The 12540-nt window shown below is 37.1% G+C and overlaps 1 protein-coding gene across 1 annotated transcript in view; it reads right to left on the bottom strand.

Moving 5' to 3' along the window:
• Positions 1-661: 661 nt before the first annotated feature.
• The window catches only part of LOC149180797 (uncharacterized), a 29879-nt gene continuing 18000 nt past the window's right edge, over positions 662-12540 (bottom strand). Inside the window, exons 2-18 of the mRNA XM_089416299.1 lie at positions 6763-6885; positions 6516-6644; positions 6353-6415; positions 4326-4433; positions 3642-3719; positions 3458-3550; positions 3060-3146; positions 2879-2980; positions 2664-2783; positions 2494-2556; positions 2240-2370; positions 2035-2116; positions 1738-1796; positions 1548-1587; positions 1314-1408; positions 1072-1141; positions 662-965 (exon numbers count right to left, since the gene is read on the bottom strand). Of these exons, the coding sequence (XP_089272425.1) occupies positions 891-965; positions 1072-1141; positions 1314-1408; positions 1548-1587; positions 1738-1796; positions 2035-2116; positions 2240-2370; positions 2494-2556; positions 2664-2783; positions 2879-2980; positions 3060-3146; positions 3458-3550; positions 3642-3719; positions 4326-4433; positions 6353-6415; positions 6516-6644; positions 6763-6885 (1518 nt within the window). The 3' untranslated portion in view covers positions 662-890. The remainder of the gene's footprint in view (positions 966-1071; positions 1142-1313; positions 1409-1547; positions 1588-1737; positions 1797-2034; positions 2117-2239; positions 2371-2493; positions 2557-2663; positions 2784-2878; positions 2981-3059; positions 3147-3457; positions 3551-3641; positions 3720-4325; positions 4434-6352; positions 6416-6515; positions 6645-6762; positions 6886-12540) is intronic.

The following is a 12540-nucleotide window of genomic DNA, read 5'->3' as shown; positions in this document are numbered from 1 at the left end:
GAGGGGTTTTGAAGGTACGCTAAAATGCTAAAATGTGAAATAAAGAACCTCCAAACAATGCTTTATGGTTTCCGATCTAGAGGTGTTTCAAGGGCAACCAATGAAGACACCACTTGCTAAATGCAGTTAGAGGGGTTCCAAAGGCCCCTCTCGGGACACCAAATGCTAGAACGCACAGCACAGTTTCAGATTTTTCTCTGGATACCAATTGGGATGGAAAACTGATACCTAGTCAAGAGACCGAATGCTAAAATGCACAACAAAGTGAGACTTCAAACAATGGCTGATTTTTTCTGGAGCAGGTTTGGTTCAAGTCAACCATGGTCAACACGCCAGCAAAAACAGCCCTATTTCGACACTTTCACAGCTAGATTACCCACTTTTGAGTCTGTTTTTTGGGTTTTTTTTTTTTGGAAACTACCCATCTCTGGATGCCATTTGAATGTGTCCCGTTTCACAGAATCAAGTACAAAAACTTAAAACCAGACTTTTCACCCAAAAACTAGCAACCATTTAGGAGTAGACTCTAAACTAAGGCACCACAACATAAACAAACATTCAATATATTAAATTCATATAAACAAACAAGCATGGACTCTGATGATTGATCTAATGCATAATGGGAACTAATGCAGCCCAAACAGAAGCAGAACAAGAATCATACAAGGAAGCAAACAAACTTAATATAGAACACTGCATAAGAACCACAAAGCATTGATAGTAACTTAGTCATATACACATCTTCAGTGAAAGACTGACAATTTCAGCTCATCATCGAAGCTTGTACAAGAGAACCACCATCCATAAAATTGACAATGGGTTATTCTGGATGAAGCATAGGGTCAAAAATCTAGCTCCCGCCAATGACAAGTAAAGAACCCTGACATTTCTTAAAACTTGAAATCCTTCTGTTTCTTGGACTTCCCCTCCTTTTCTTGCATCTTCCGTTTTCTCTTCTTTTCAGCCTGCAAAATCAAATTTCACCGGGCCAAAAGTAAATTGATGCTTCCAAGGAGTTTTGATTAAATCATGGTTCCCTAATAATAAAAAGAGGAAGAGAGAGATATGAACCTCTGCCACCATGTCACTGAAGTCCTCTCGTTGATTTCGCACTTTCTCTTCCTCTCTGGCTTCCTCGTACCTATCAATTTCAAATAAATTAGACTTTTGAGCAATTGAGTAAAAGGAACCAAACATGCCAAACGAACTACTACAAAACCAATTCTTCACAAATTAAAATAATAGAATAAACAACAACGGACAACCAATGTATTCAGGTATAAATAATTCAATATTCACGCCAGAAATCTTACTTAGCAGCTAGAGTAACATCATCAAGGGCTTCCAGTTCTTCTGGTCGAAGTGTGATGTCAACTTTGTCAGATTTCTGACCACGAAGAAGATCAACCTGCAAAACAGCATCAGAATATATAAGCATTTGGGAATAAATATTTATTATTTAAAGCTGACTCGCACCTTAGAAATAAACAAAGAGGTATAGATTCCCAATACAATTTATAAAGGAAAAAATAAAAGAAGATATATACCCGTTTAGCTCCTGTTTTATCTGTTGCACCAAGCACATATCTGTTTCCATGAGAAAGATAGGTGAGTTTATTGACACGATGAGGTAAAATCTTACCCAGAATAAGACAGCTCAAACATCAAAGTTCACGAAAATTCAGTTTGAAACCAAAAATTCAGCAGCAAATTTTAATATGGTTGATTAGTCCATACGTATGAGTAGTTCCAAGCAGAGTTCCTGGTGCAATACGCTCTTCCTTTTCTTCAAGAACCTGAAAAGGAGAGAGTTAAAGGTATCATACATAAATCTATCCAAATTGAAAAAAGAAGCTTGAAAGGCAAAGAAATATAGCCCTATTAAAGTTGTTCAAACATGAATTACCAACATATAAATCTAGCCAATTTATAACTGATTGAATTGATGAAACACAGAATAGTTAAAATATAAGAAGCTGATCTTAACAAATGCAATGAAAAAAATCTGGATGAATATAGACGCCCTTTACTCACTTGATACAGAGGTTTCTCAGGTTCCTTCCGCTGTTGTTTCCGAAGGTCAATGACATCAGGTGTTTCAACCCCAGTGGGAGTACTGCACAAAAATACATGTCCACTTACTCAACAAGTGATATAAGCATCCTTATTACACGATGACTAAACTAGATTATTGACTAACTCATTTAGCTGAGAAAGAAAACAAATGTATGTGTCCAACCTGGAAAGGCTGTCAACTGACTCAATGCCATCCTCAAGCTCCTCTTCATCCATTTCCTCTTCCTCCTCCTCTTCCTCTTCCTCTTCTTCCTCAAGGTCCCCCCAATGTTTGCTCCTGTCAACAGGTTCCTCCTAAAACATGAAGAAAGTGGTTAGCCCTTTCTGGAAAACTGTCGTAAGCCATATAAACATTGCCATTGAAAATTATGCGACAATAGAGTACATATATTATGTTAAATAAAACATTGGATGTACCTCATAAGTAATAGGCTCTGCTTGATGTACACCAAAAACATCTCCATAAAGAGGGCGACCATACTGCAACATAATCAATAGATGTAAATACAAACATGAGACACTGTCAGTGCATGTTCATATAAAGATATCACTGTCATGACACCCATGCAACACATAAAATAACTTACTTCATCCACAGGGGGTTTTCCCCATCCTCCAGGCTGATAACCAAAACTAGCCCCAGGTGGAATTGGAGCATTCAACCCAGCTATCTTCAGCTGTGGATAAGAGGGTGGAGGTCCATATCTCTGTACAGTGTAAAATAAAGATTTGTCATCATGCCTAGAAAACAAAAACATCCAGTTAAATGTCATGTGAAACATAAAAGATCGCTTATACAAACCTGCATATTAATGAGCCAGGGAGGTGGTGCACCTTCAGGCATACCAAGAGCCTCTTTCAATTCCTGTGATAAAATCCCAGGCTTCATCTCCCGCAGCTTCACCTGTTGAATTAACTCATATTAGTGACACAACAGCAATAAAGTGACATTCATCTACCAGATGAAGAAGTTCAGATACTACCTCAAACTCTTTGCCTTCGTGATAAAGATCACCATGATTTGTCAGCTTAGGCTTTGTTTGGTACTTAAAGAATGCATCATGCAGAACCTATAAATGAAAATCAGGACAATAATAAATAAACAGCAGTGTATGAAACATACATCCAGCTAAAAACATATTAGAAGAAACATAGTAATATTATGTGTCATATGATAGGCAGATGTAAATTAAATAGCAAAATATATGATTCCTCTGTCAAAATGTTTCTCCAACAATAAACAACAGACTCACAAAGCATAAATGATGGCTATATCAAAAAGGATAATATTCCTAACAAAGAAATTGCACTCCATTTTTAGACATCTTCCTAATTAATCCAAGAAGTATATTTCCAAAACTCATGCAAAAGGCCTACCAACCTGATAATCAATGTCCATTTTTCCCATCTTTGGTTGCATCCGTTCTCTCTGCTTCTGCTTCAACTTCTTACTATCCTCCTTTTCAATGTAGGCCTGAAATTTAACTCAAGAAAAACGTAAGACTAGGCAAATAGCAAATTAAAAAAGATTAAAGTATACTCATACACCAGAAGCATCATCTTACCTGTCTTATCTTTTCAATACCAGTTGCAGCAATGAAATCTGGAAGCTGGAAAAGCTGTTTCTCAATTCCACGTTTCCCCTGCATGAGTCAATAAAAGATTCAGGGATCCCCGATCACCACTACAATATTCAGTCCTGTTTCTTACCAAAACGGATGCCATTACAATAATTTCCTAGCTTCTTAAACTGGCCAAACAACAAACTAGATTAGAATTGAAGGGGTTGAAACAGCCGATAAGCTCTGCATTGTCAAAAGCAATAGCTTCAGTCAGAGTATTAAGCATTGCAAACGATTTAAGATATGACAGAAAATGATGGAATTTATCCTAAATATACATTCAATAATTCACATCAAACTAGCTACTGTTCTAAAGTGCATATCATCTCAAACTAAAACATGTATGATGATTGATCCAATTGGAACATCTAGCATCCAGAGAAATACATAACAACAGTTCTACTAATGCCCACTCAATCTAGTTGTAACATGCTGTATCCACCTACATACCAGCACTCCTTCATCGTTACAATTGTGGATGAACCGCCCCCTGCAAGAACCATGTATACAAATAAGAGGGGTGACACCTAATGCGCCTTACATTTTTCTCACCCTTCTATTTGCCCTCTTCATCATGCAACACTCAGTCATGCATGCCATATCTCCAAGTTTGGTAGAGGCACAAACCTGCAAGAATTTTCGTTTTTGACACCAATGTCGAGGAACAGGAACAGTGTTGCGATAAGATTTTAAAAACACAAGCAACTTTGGATCCGCCCCCGTTGCATCCCACACCTGCTTGTTTAAGAAAGAGTTAATAATATTTTTACATGTGCACAAAAATAAACCAAGTAAGGAACAAAGAAATCAACATTGAAACAAAAGCAACAATGGAGGATAACCATGAAACCAAAAATCAACATTGAGCAGGAATGCATGCATATGATTTGGGAGTGTGTTTATATAACTAGTCCTTCAGTCTTCAGACAACCAAAAATGTATTTGAAAGGAAAGATCACTGACATTAGCAACAAATAAAAGCACCTTCTGGTAAAAGACATACAAAGTTAAAAATGTAGAAAAGTCCCTCCACAAAATGGGGCATCAATGACCCTTTGTTATAGAAATCAGTATGCAAAGCTTGTCATAACTAAAGTCATTAAGAGCTAAGCATAAAATCAGAACATTGAGAATCATCCAATTTAACTTCTATAAAGCATCACTTGCCCAATTTATCTTGTGTGAAGCATCTCTTATATTTTAAAAAAAATCACAAAACAAAAATTCAAGATAAATGAGAAGATGAAAAAGCCGGTTTATTAGCATGGTCTTAAAACATACATCAAGATTTAAAATACCTATACCTTTTTTTCAGACATCAAAACAGACAATACATTATTCATAAATCCTTTTATAATGGAAATTCGATTTTTGAGAACCTAACTAGACTATCTTTAATGAGGAGTTCTTGGGAATATCTGCACCTGAGGGGAGAATAGTAGATCTGAATTCTAGGGCATCTTTTCTGTTCATTTCTACCTAGGCAATGGTTCTAGGTTTAGATGAAGCAAACTTTGGGAAGGATGAGATCCCAAGTCTTCATTTTATATTCAAGCTGGGAAGGATGAGATCCCAAGTCCTCATTCTATATTCAAGCCAAAGGAAGAGTTGTTGGAAATCTTGCAGAATGCACGGGTGTCCAAACTCTGAGAACCCAAGGTCCTAGAACTAGGAGGCCAAAAGAGGGTGAACCATATGGATTTGAAAGAACAACTGACATAGGACAAGTCTGACAAAAATGTAAAAGCTCATTCAAGTTTCCAAGTTAGGACAAGGAAGTAATCAAAGGAGTTAAGTTGGGAGGTTAGACAAGATGGCAAACAAGAGTCATGAGGTCATTTTTGTTTCAGACAATGCTTTTAGCTTCTGGATCCTATGGCTTTCAACACTATCCTTAGACTCCATGTGGCTCATGGCAGTGGCCCGGACCTGGTTCAACATAAAGGAAGGTGAGGAGTCTCAAGATCCAAGTGACTCAGAAAAGGGCAAGGGAAATAAGCTCTTGCAGAAGAGAAGAAAGCAAATGTGTATCTCGATCAAGAAGATCGGGCTAAAATGATTATGAGGAAGGATGCAGGAATAAACAAAGTGGAAGAGTTAATGTTAAGAACATTAACAGGATAGCTTAAAAAGGCCTTGGGAGGCTGTCATGACTGGTAAGTAAGCCTAGGATAGGCTCAAACTCGCAAGTATATTTTTTTGGGGCCGAAAATGCTAGACAATGTATATTTTGATTCCATCTTTGAAATATTAGATATAAATATTTTTTTCATGAAAAAAAAGACAGAAATTTGATTTTTAGTGAATGGTATCAAAATTCAACTAGCATATTAGCATGCCATTATAGTATGCATTTATATTCAATTTATTTGTTCCCAGAGGGCAGTATCAAAATGTCACCAACTGGCAACTATTTAAACATGGCATTAAAACATCTTTGTCAAGCCTATCATAGAAAACACTTGAAAAGAAGCTAAAGATGTAGATAAAGACACAAATGGCAGCAATCACAGTCAGGAAAAACTATAGATAAACTTTGAAGCAAAGATGTCTAGAAATAACAAAAGAAATTCATGGAAAAAAATGAAACCTATATAAAATTGCATATGCAATGTTAAGCATCCAAGTGAGCTGAGAAAACGGTTCCAGCATACCTCGACAACATCTGGCCTGGAACAAAGCTGCTTAAGTTCCGCAATCTTCATTCTTCGTTGAAGCTGCAGCTCAAAGAACACAGAAATCAGCACCCTTAAGAACCATGAAATTGAAACAGCAAACATTACCAGGGTAGTGAATGAGAAATAAACAATATGGCACCTTCTTCTTTTTATTTGAAATCCCCTTTTCTTTATTCTGCTGCTCTTGTTCATCCTCCTCATCTGAATCAGAGTCTGCCTTTTTCTTTGCTGCCAAACTCAAAGTTGCATCCTTCTTTTCTTCATCATCCTGAGAAGGAACAATTTACAATATCAATATTGTTCCTCCAGCTCTTATTTTCAAACTAAAAAAAGGGAAGATAAGACCTTGGAAAATGTCACAAACAAATAAACTACATAAGACACACCTTTCCAGATGGTATTGCATCTCCAAATGTAAATTTTTCAAACACACTTCTGAAGTTCTCAAGCATATCATCTTCCAGGTTTGCCTTTTCTATTACATATTCGATCTCGACTTGCTCTGGCGGCTAACAGGTACACAATGCAACAAGGTCAAAGCACTACAAATGTAATAATCAAATGTAACAATAACTCTTTAGAGACAGGGATCATGTTCAAATTTAACCTTATCAATACATATAGAACATAATGTATCATGGAACTGATTGGTGCAATATGTAAGGTATCTTGAAAACTTATAAAATTTAGAGAAACAAATACATCATTTTACAAAAAAAGATAAATAAGGTACAAGTTAGCAATAGATTGGAAAGAAAAACCAGTTTGGATGAATATACAGAAACAAAGAATCCGTCCCTCTCCATAATGCAGCTATCATCAGCACAATTTATTCAAGAATCAAAAGGCTTGGAAGGACATTCAAGAAAAGAAGGTAAAATCTATGGGTCCATGGTCTAAGCAGCCTAGAATTGTGATTTCCTACTTTCCACATTCCCTGATTTCTATTCTCCTAGAAAAACAAATAAGTAATTTTTAACACCTCCTTTCTCGTGAGTTTCAAGTAATGAATTGTAAATTTCCCATGGAACACTAAATAACCCCTAATCTACTCTCAAAATAACTGTTCAGATAAAGACACAGAAGAAAATAAAATAAAAAGCTGCAATCCTTGCATGAGTAGGAGGAAACCCTAGGGATGCACATTTCTTTCTAAAGGAAATAATTATCAATTCCATGCAGGAAGAACATTAGTTTCCAACAAAACATTTGGATGGTGTCAATGAAAATCTTAATTTATAAATTACTTGTTAGAAATCCACAACCCAGGTCTGGTCTATATTTTGATAGTTACACACAACTGAAAGCATAAACACACTGAAATGCCTAACTTTAATAACTTGCACAGCAAAAAATAGACCAGCAATTAGATCATACACAGAACAAGCAATTTTAATTGCAAAAATCAATTTCTTATTTTTCCTTCAATAAGAATCCTAAGGCTCCCATACAAAGAAAAGTGGCCCTTTACAACTCCCTGAAAAATCCCAATACAAGAGAAGAAACATTGTCCAAAAACCCTGGGCCAAGGCTAAATCTAGGATGCTGGCAACATCCATCCCAACCCCTACAAACGCCGTTCAGTGTTTCGGAAATGGATACTTATACGATTCGGCATTGAAACGTCAAAGATATGTTTCCTGGGCGTTTGACTTTTTTTTGGAAACGGAAAATCTCAGTTTGGAAACGTTTCAAGCCATGTTTTAATCATTTTGGATACGTTTACAGAAATCTGGATACATATCACAAAAATCGTGATGCGTATCCAGATTTCGGAAACATATCCAAGCATAAAGTGCAAAAACCAGTAACAAATAGTGTGTTTTGACTGTTTTTGCGTGGGAAAAAGACAGAGTCCCAAGCCACCACATGCCCCAAGGCATCTACAAGGAATTCGCAAAGTTGGAGCTCCTTAAGTTACCTAAACTTTTAAGTTTATTTCATGAATTCTAATTTCTATGACTCTAAATTGAAATATGTAAATTGGATTCTCAAATAAGTCATGATTTGTGAATCATAATAGATATTCAATCAATTATGATTTTTAATTTATTGAAACATTGGCACTTGCAGGTTGTCGAGATTTGTTTTGCTTCTCACATCATAGTTTTAACAAGGCTTATGCAGGTGAAAGAAACATTACAATCAATGGTATGCAGTTCTCTTTGGAATCAATGGAGTCGATCCCAAACAAAAAGAGCACAAGCAGTGTAAAGGTTGGTTGTTGATGATGAATGGTGGGATAGGGTGGAGTACCTCTTGGCATTTCCTAAGCCAATTGTAGATTTGATACATGTTTGACACAGATATGCCTAATTTGGGAGAGGTGTATGAGGGCATTAACACCATGATAGAGAATATATGGGTGGTTATAAATGCCAAGGAAAAGGACCCAGGTGAAGACGTTTACAAAGAAGTAAAAGATATATTGACCAAAAGGTGGAACAAGATGACCACCTCATTGGACCTTTTGGCCTATGCAGTGAATCCAAAATATTATTCTGCAAAGTTACTAAGTAATCCATAAAGAACCGCACCAAACAAAGACCCAGAAGTCTCACAAAGATATAAGAAAGCTTTTAGAAAGTTATTTGTAGATCCTGATATTGGGATTCATATTCATTCAAAGTTTGTTCATTTAGTAGGATCGAAGGATTTGGGTACAAATATTGATTCTATGTGGGACAAGACCATACCAAATCCAATTAATTGGTAGAACTACTATAGTGGTGAACTTCCACATATCCAAAAATTGGACATCGAGATATTGTCATAGGTTGCTAGTTTTTCTTTAGCAAGGAGGAACTGCAGTACAAATGGCTTCATCTATTCATTGAAGCAAAACAAATTGTATGTTCATTCGAACCTTCGCCTTCTGTCACACAAGAGTTATGAATACAAATTTGAGCCCACCAAACTATGGGATGTGGAACCAAAGTTGTCTAACTTGGATATGATATTAAATGTCATGTCTCATATGTTGATGAGGAGGCACCAATAATTGCATCTTCAGGTGGACACGGCAGCAATGCTCCCACTCCTGGAGAGGATTCAAATGTTGATGTGGATCTTAATTACATGGATGAAGACATATTTGATGATATGTAAATGTAATTTATGATGATGTTTTAACTTTTCAACAATGAACATTGAATGTCATAATATGTCATATGATAGTAGACTGTCACTCATAGTTCACTTTGTAATTCGTACTATGTAGTGCACATAATTAAATTTGGTGATGATGTTGATTGAAATTTGAAACAGAAACTTGATGATATGTTGATTGTTATAATAATCATTGATGATGATGACAACATTTATGCGAAATTGATGATGATGATTTGTTTATGTTGAATTCATGATGATGATTATGAATTTTTTAAAATAGAATCTAGATTCTAAGAGATGAATGGTAATATGAAATTTTTATTTTGTCATATATATATATATATATATATATATATATATATATATATATATAGGTGTATCTGTTTCAAACCCCATATTTGTATCCATTTTGATGCAACTTAAGGCTAAAACCTTCAAGACCTCATTGGCCAAAATCACTCAGTCCAGCTTCTCCTTTAAAGGACTGTCCACACAACCACCTTGCTATAGCACATTAGGGCTTCCCAACCCTTGACACAGAAACTTGATGATATGTTGATTGTTATAATAATCAATGATGATGATGACAATATTTATGCGAAATTGATGATGATGATTTGTTTATGTTGAATTCATGATGATGATTATGAATTTTTTAAAATAGAATCTAGATTCTAAGAGATGAATGGTAATATGAAATTTTTATTTTGTCATATATATATATATATATATATATATATATATATATATAGGTGTATCTGTTTCAAACCCCATATTTGTATCCATTTTGATGCAACTTAAGGCTAAAACCTTCAAGACCTCATTGGCCAAAATCACTCAGTCCAGCTTCTCCTTTAAAGGACTGTCCACACAACCACCTTGTTATAGCACATTAGGGCTTCCCAACCCTTTCCTTAAACACTCAATCCACCTGCAATCTTCCCTCTTTACAGGTTTGTCTTGTTGTGACAACCCTCACACAGGCCCCTTTATCTACACTTATTACCTTCTTTGTGGGCGTAACCCTTAACAACCCATAGCCCATAAATATCTTCCCTCAACCAAGTCATGTAGACCTTTCACAGCCCCAACCTGCTTCCTTCTACGGTGGCTTAACAAAACAAGCCTTCCTTTCCATTGCACAGGCCTCAGCCTCCTGCTCCTTGCTGCAGCTTGTTCCCAGCCACAAGTTTGGACCTTCCACAGGGTCCAACCCCGTTTCCTTGCCTACGAATGATGGCACGGACCCTAACTAGACTTCAGCCCCTACCTTTTACCAGCTACCAAAATGACACAGTCTACCATATTTCTAGGGCCTGGGCCCTACACAATCGCCTTATCAGCCAACCCACCCTCCTTAGGGCGCAGTTCCTTCTTCCCTTGACTATGGTTTTTTCCCTCAAACAAGCAGCGAGCTTCCTCTACCTTCAATGGCTTGTCCTTTAGCCTTTGGATGGTAGATTCACACAGGTCTGACCCTTCCTAGGGTCAGAACTGCCTTTAATGCCCTCAGTTGCTCCTTTCCTCCTTGTGGTCTTTCCTTCCTTGCCTTTAGAATAGCCTAACAGCCTCCTTCAAGATTTGTCCTAACAGATTTTCCACGTGAACCAATTTACTCACATCCTTCAAGAGTACCTTGTTGTACCTTGCTGCCCCTTTTCAGGCCTCCCCAATCAAGAAGAAACATCCATTATTCTGCTCTCCATGATTGATCTCAAGCCTCTCCATTGGCTTTTAATTTATACATTTCCTTGAAGTGTGCAATACCATGGGTCCATACAATGGGTCATTAAAATACCATGGTTCTATAGGTACAAAGCCCCATCACATAGCTCATACACTCATACAATCACTTCTATGAGTGTTTTCCTCTCACATACCCAGCACCAAGGGCACATGAGAGTACCTTCCGATGCTACGAAATTTCAACACTCCCTCTTAGCGAGGGAGGTACTTCCATTCCCTGGAAGTCTCTGTTTCCCACACTGGAACACAATCCTCTTCCAAAGCTACTCTCCAACACGCATCATAAGTTTCTTCTTCCATCACTAAGCAAAACCTATTGTAACAATTGAAACCTTCTTAGAAGTTTTGGAAGACTCCTCTCTTCCTCTTGAACTTGAAGGCACGTTCTTCAAGGGTTGTCGACTCTCGCTTTGAATCTACAAACTCCATCTAAAACCTAACTCCCTCTAAGTCTCTGGAACCCTCTTCTTTCCTTGGTCAATAGGCTTGCCCTTTAGCCTATAAAAACCACTCTAACTCCAAGAACAACCCCTAGGTTTGAATTAGATCCACTGGGTCTGAGAATTACCTTTTCATCTCAAAATACAACTTCAAACCCCTTTACCTCATTGGTTGGCATAGGGATCTTGTTGTCAACATACTCCCATAGATCATTCACCAATAGCACTAGCTTGATTATTTCCTTCCACAAACTGTAGTTGGATATCCCATCAAGCCAGTCTTCAATCCTCAAGCTAGAAACCATCTTGACTGTTGAATTCTTACCCAGAAATCCAAGAGACCGGTTGTCAATCCTTCAATAGCAAAACTCAGCTCCCCCTTAGAGCTGCCACCTTTGCACAAATCTAACCCAACTGCTCTTCAAAATGCTCTGATACAATATTAGTAATCCACACCCCAAGTCTGCTCTATATTTTGATAGTTACACAACTGAAAACATAAACACACTAAAACTCCTAACTTTAAAAACAAGTTGCACAACAGAAAACACACCAACAATTAGATCATACACAGAACACAATTTTAATTGCAAAAAACAATTTCTTATATTTTCTCCAATAAGAATCCTAACTTAGCAGGGAAAGTGGTATTTTACAAATCCCGGAAAAAGCCCAATACAAGAGACAAAACCTTGTCCAAAATCCCTAGACTAAGGCTAAATCCTTCAAGCCTTCACTGCCCAAAATCACTCAATCCAACTTCTCCTTTAATGGATAGTCCACACAACCACCTTGTTGTAGCACCTTAGGGCTTCCCATCCCTCCTTAAACACTCGGTCCACCTGCAATCTTCCTCTTTACAAGTTT

This window comes from Pinus tabuliformis, chromosome 3_2 (assembly GCF_031772625.1).
Source record: "Pinus tabuliformis cultivar Carrire ecotype Pingquan chromosome 3_2, CPIR1, whole genome shotgun sequence".
Classification (NCBI taxonomy): Eukaryota; Viridiplantae; Streptophyta; class Pinopsida; order Pinales; family Pinaceae; genus Pinus; species Pinus tabuliformis.
This window is presented reverse-complemented; position numbering and strand designations above follow the sequence as displayed.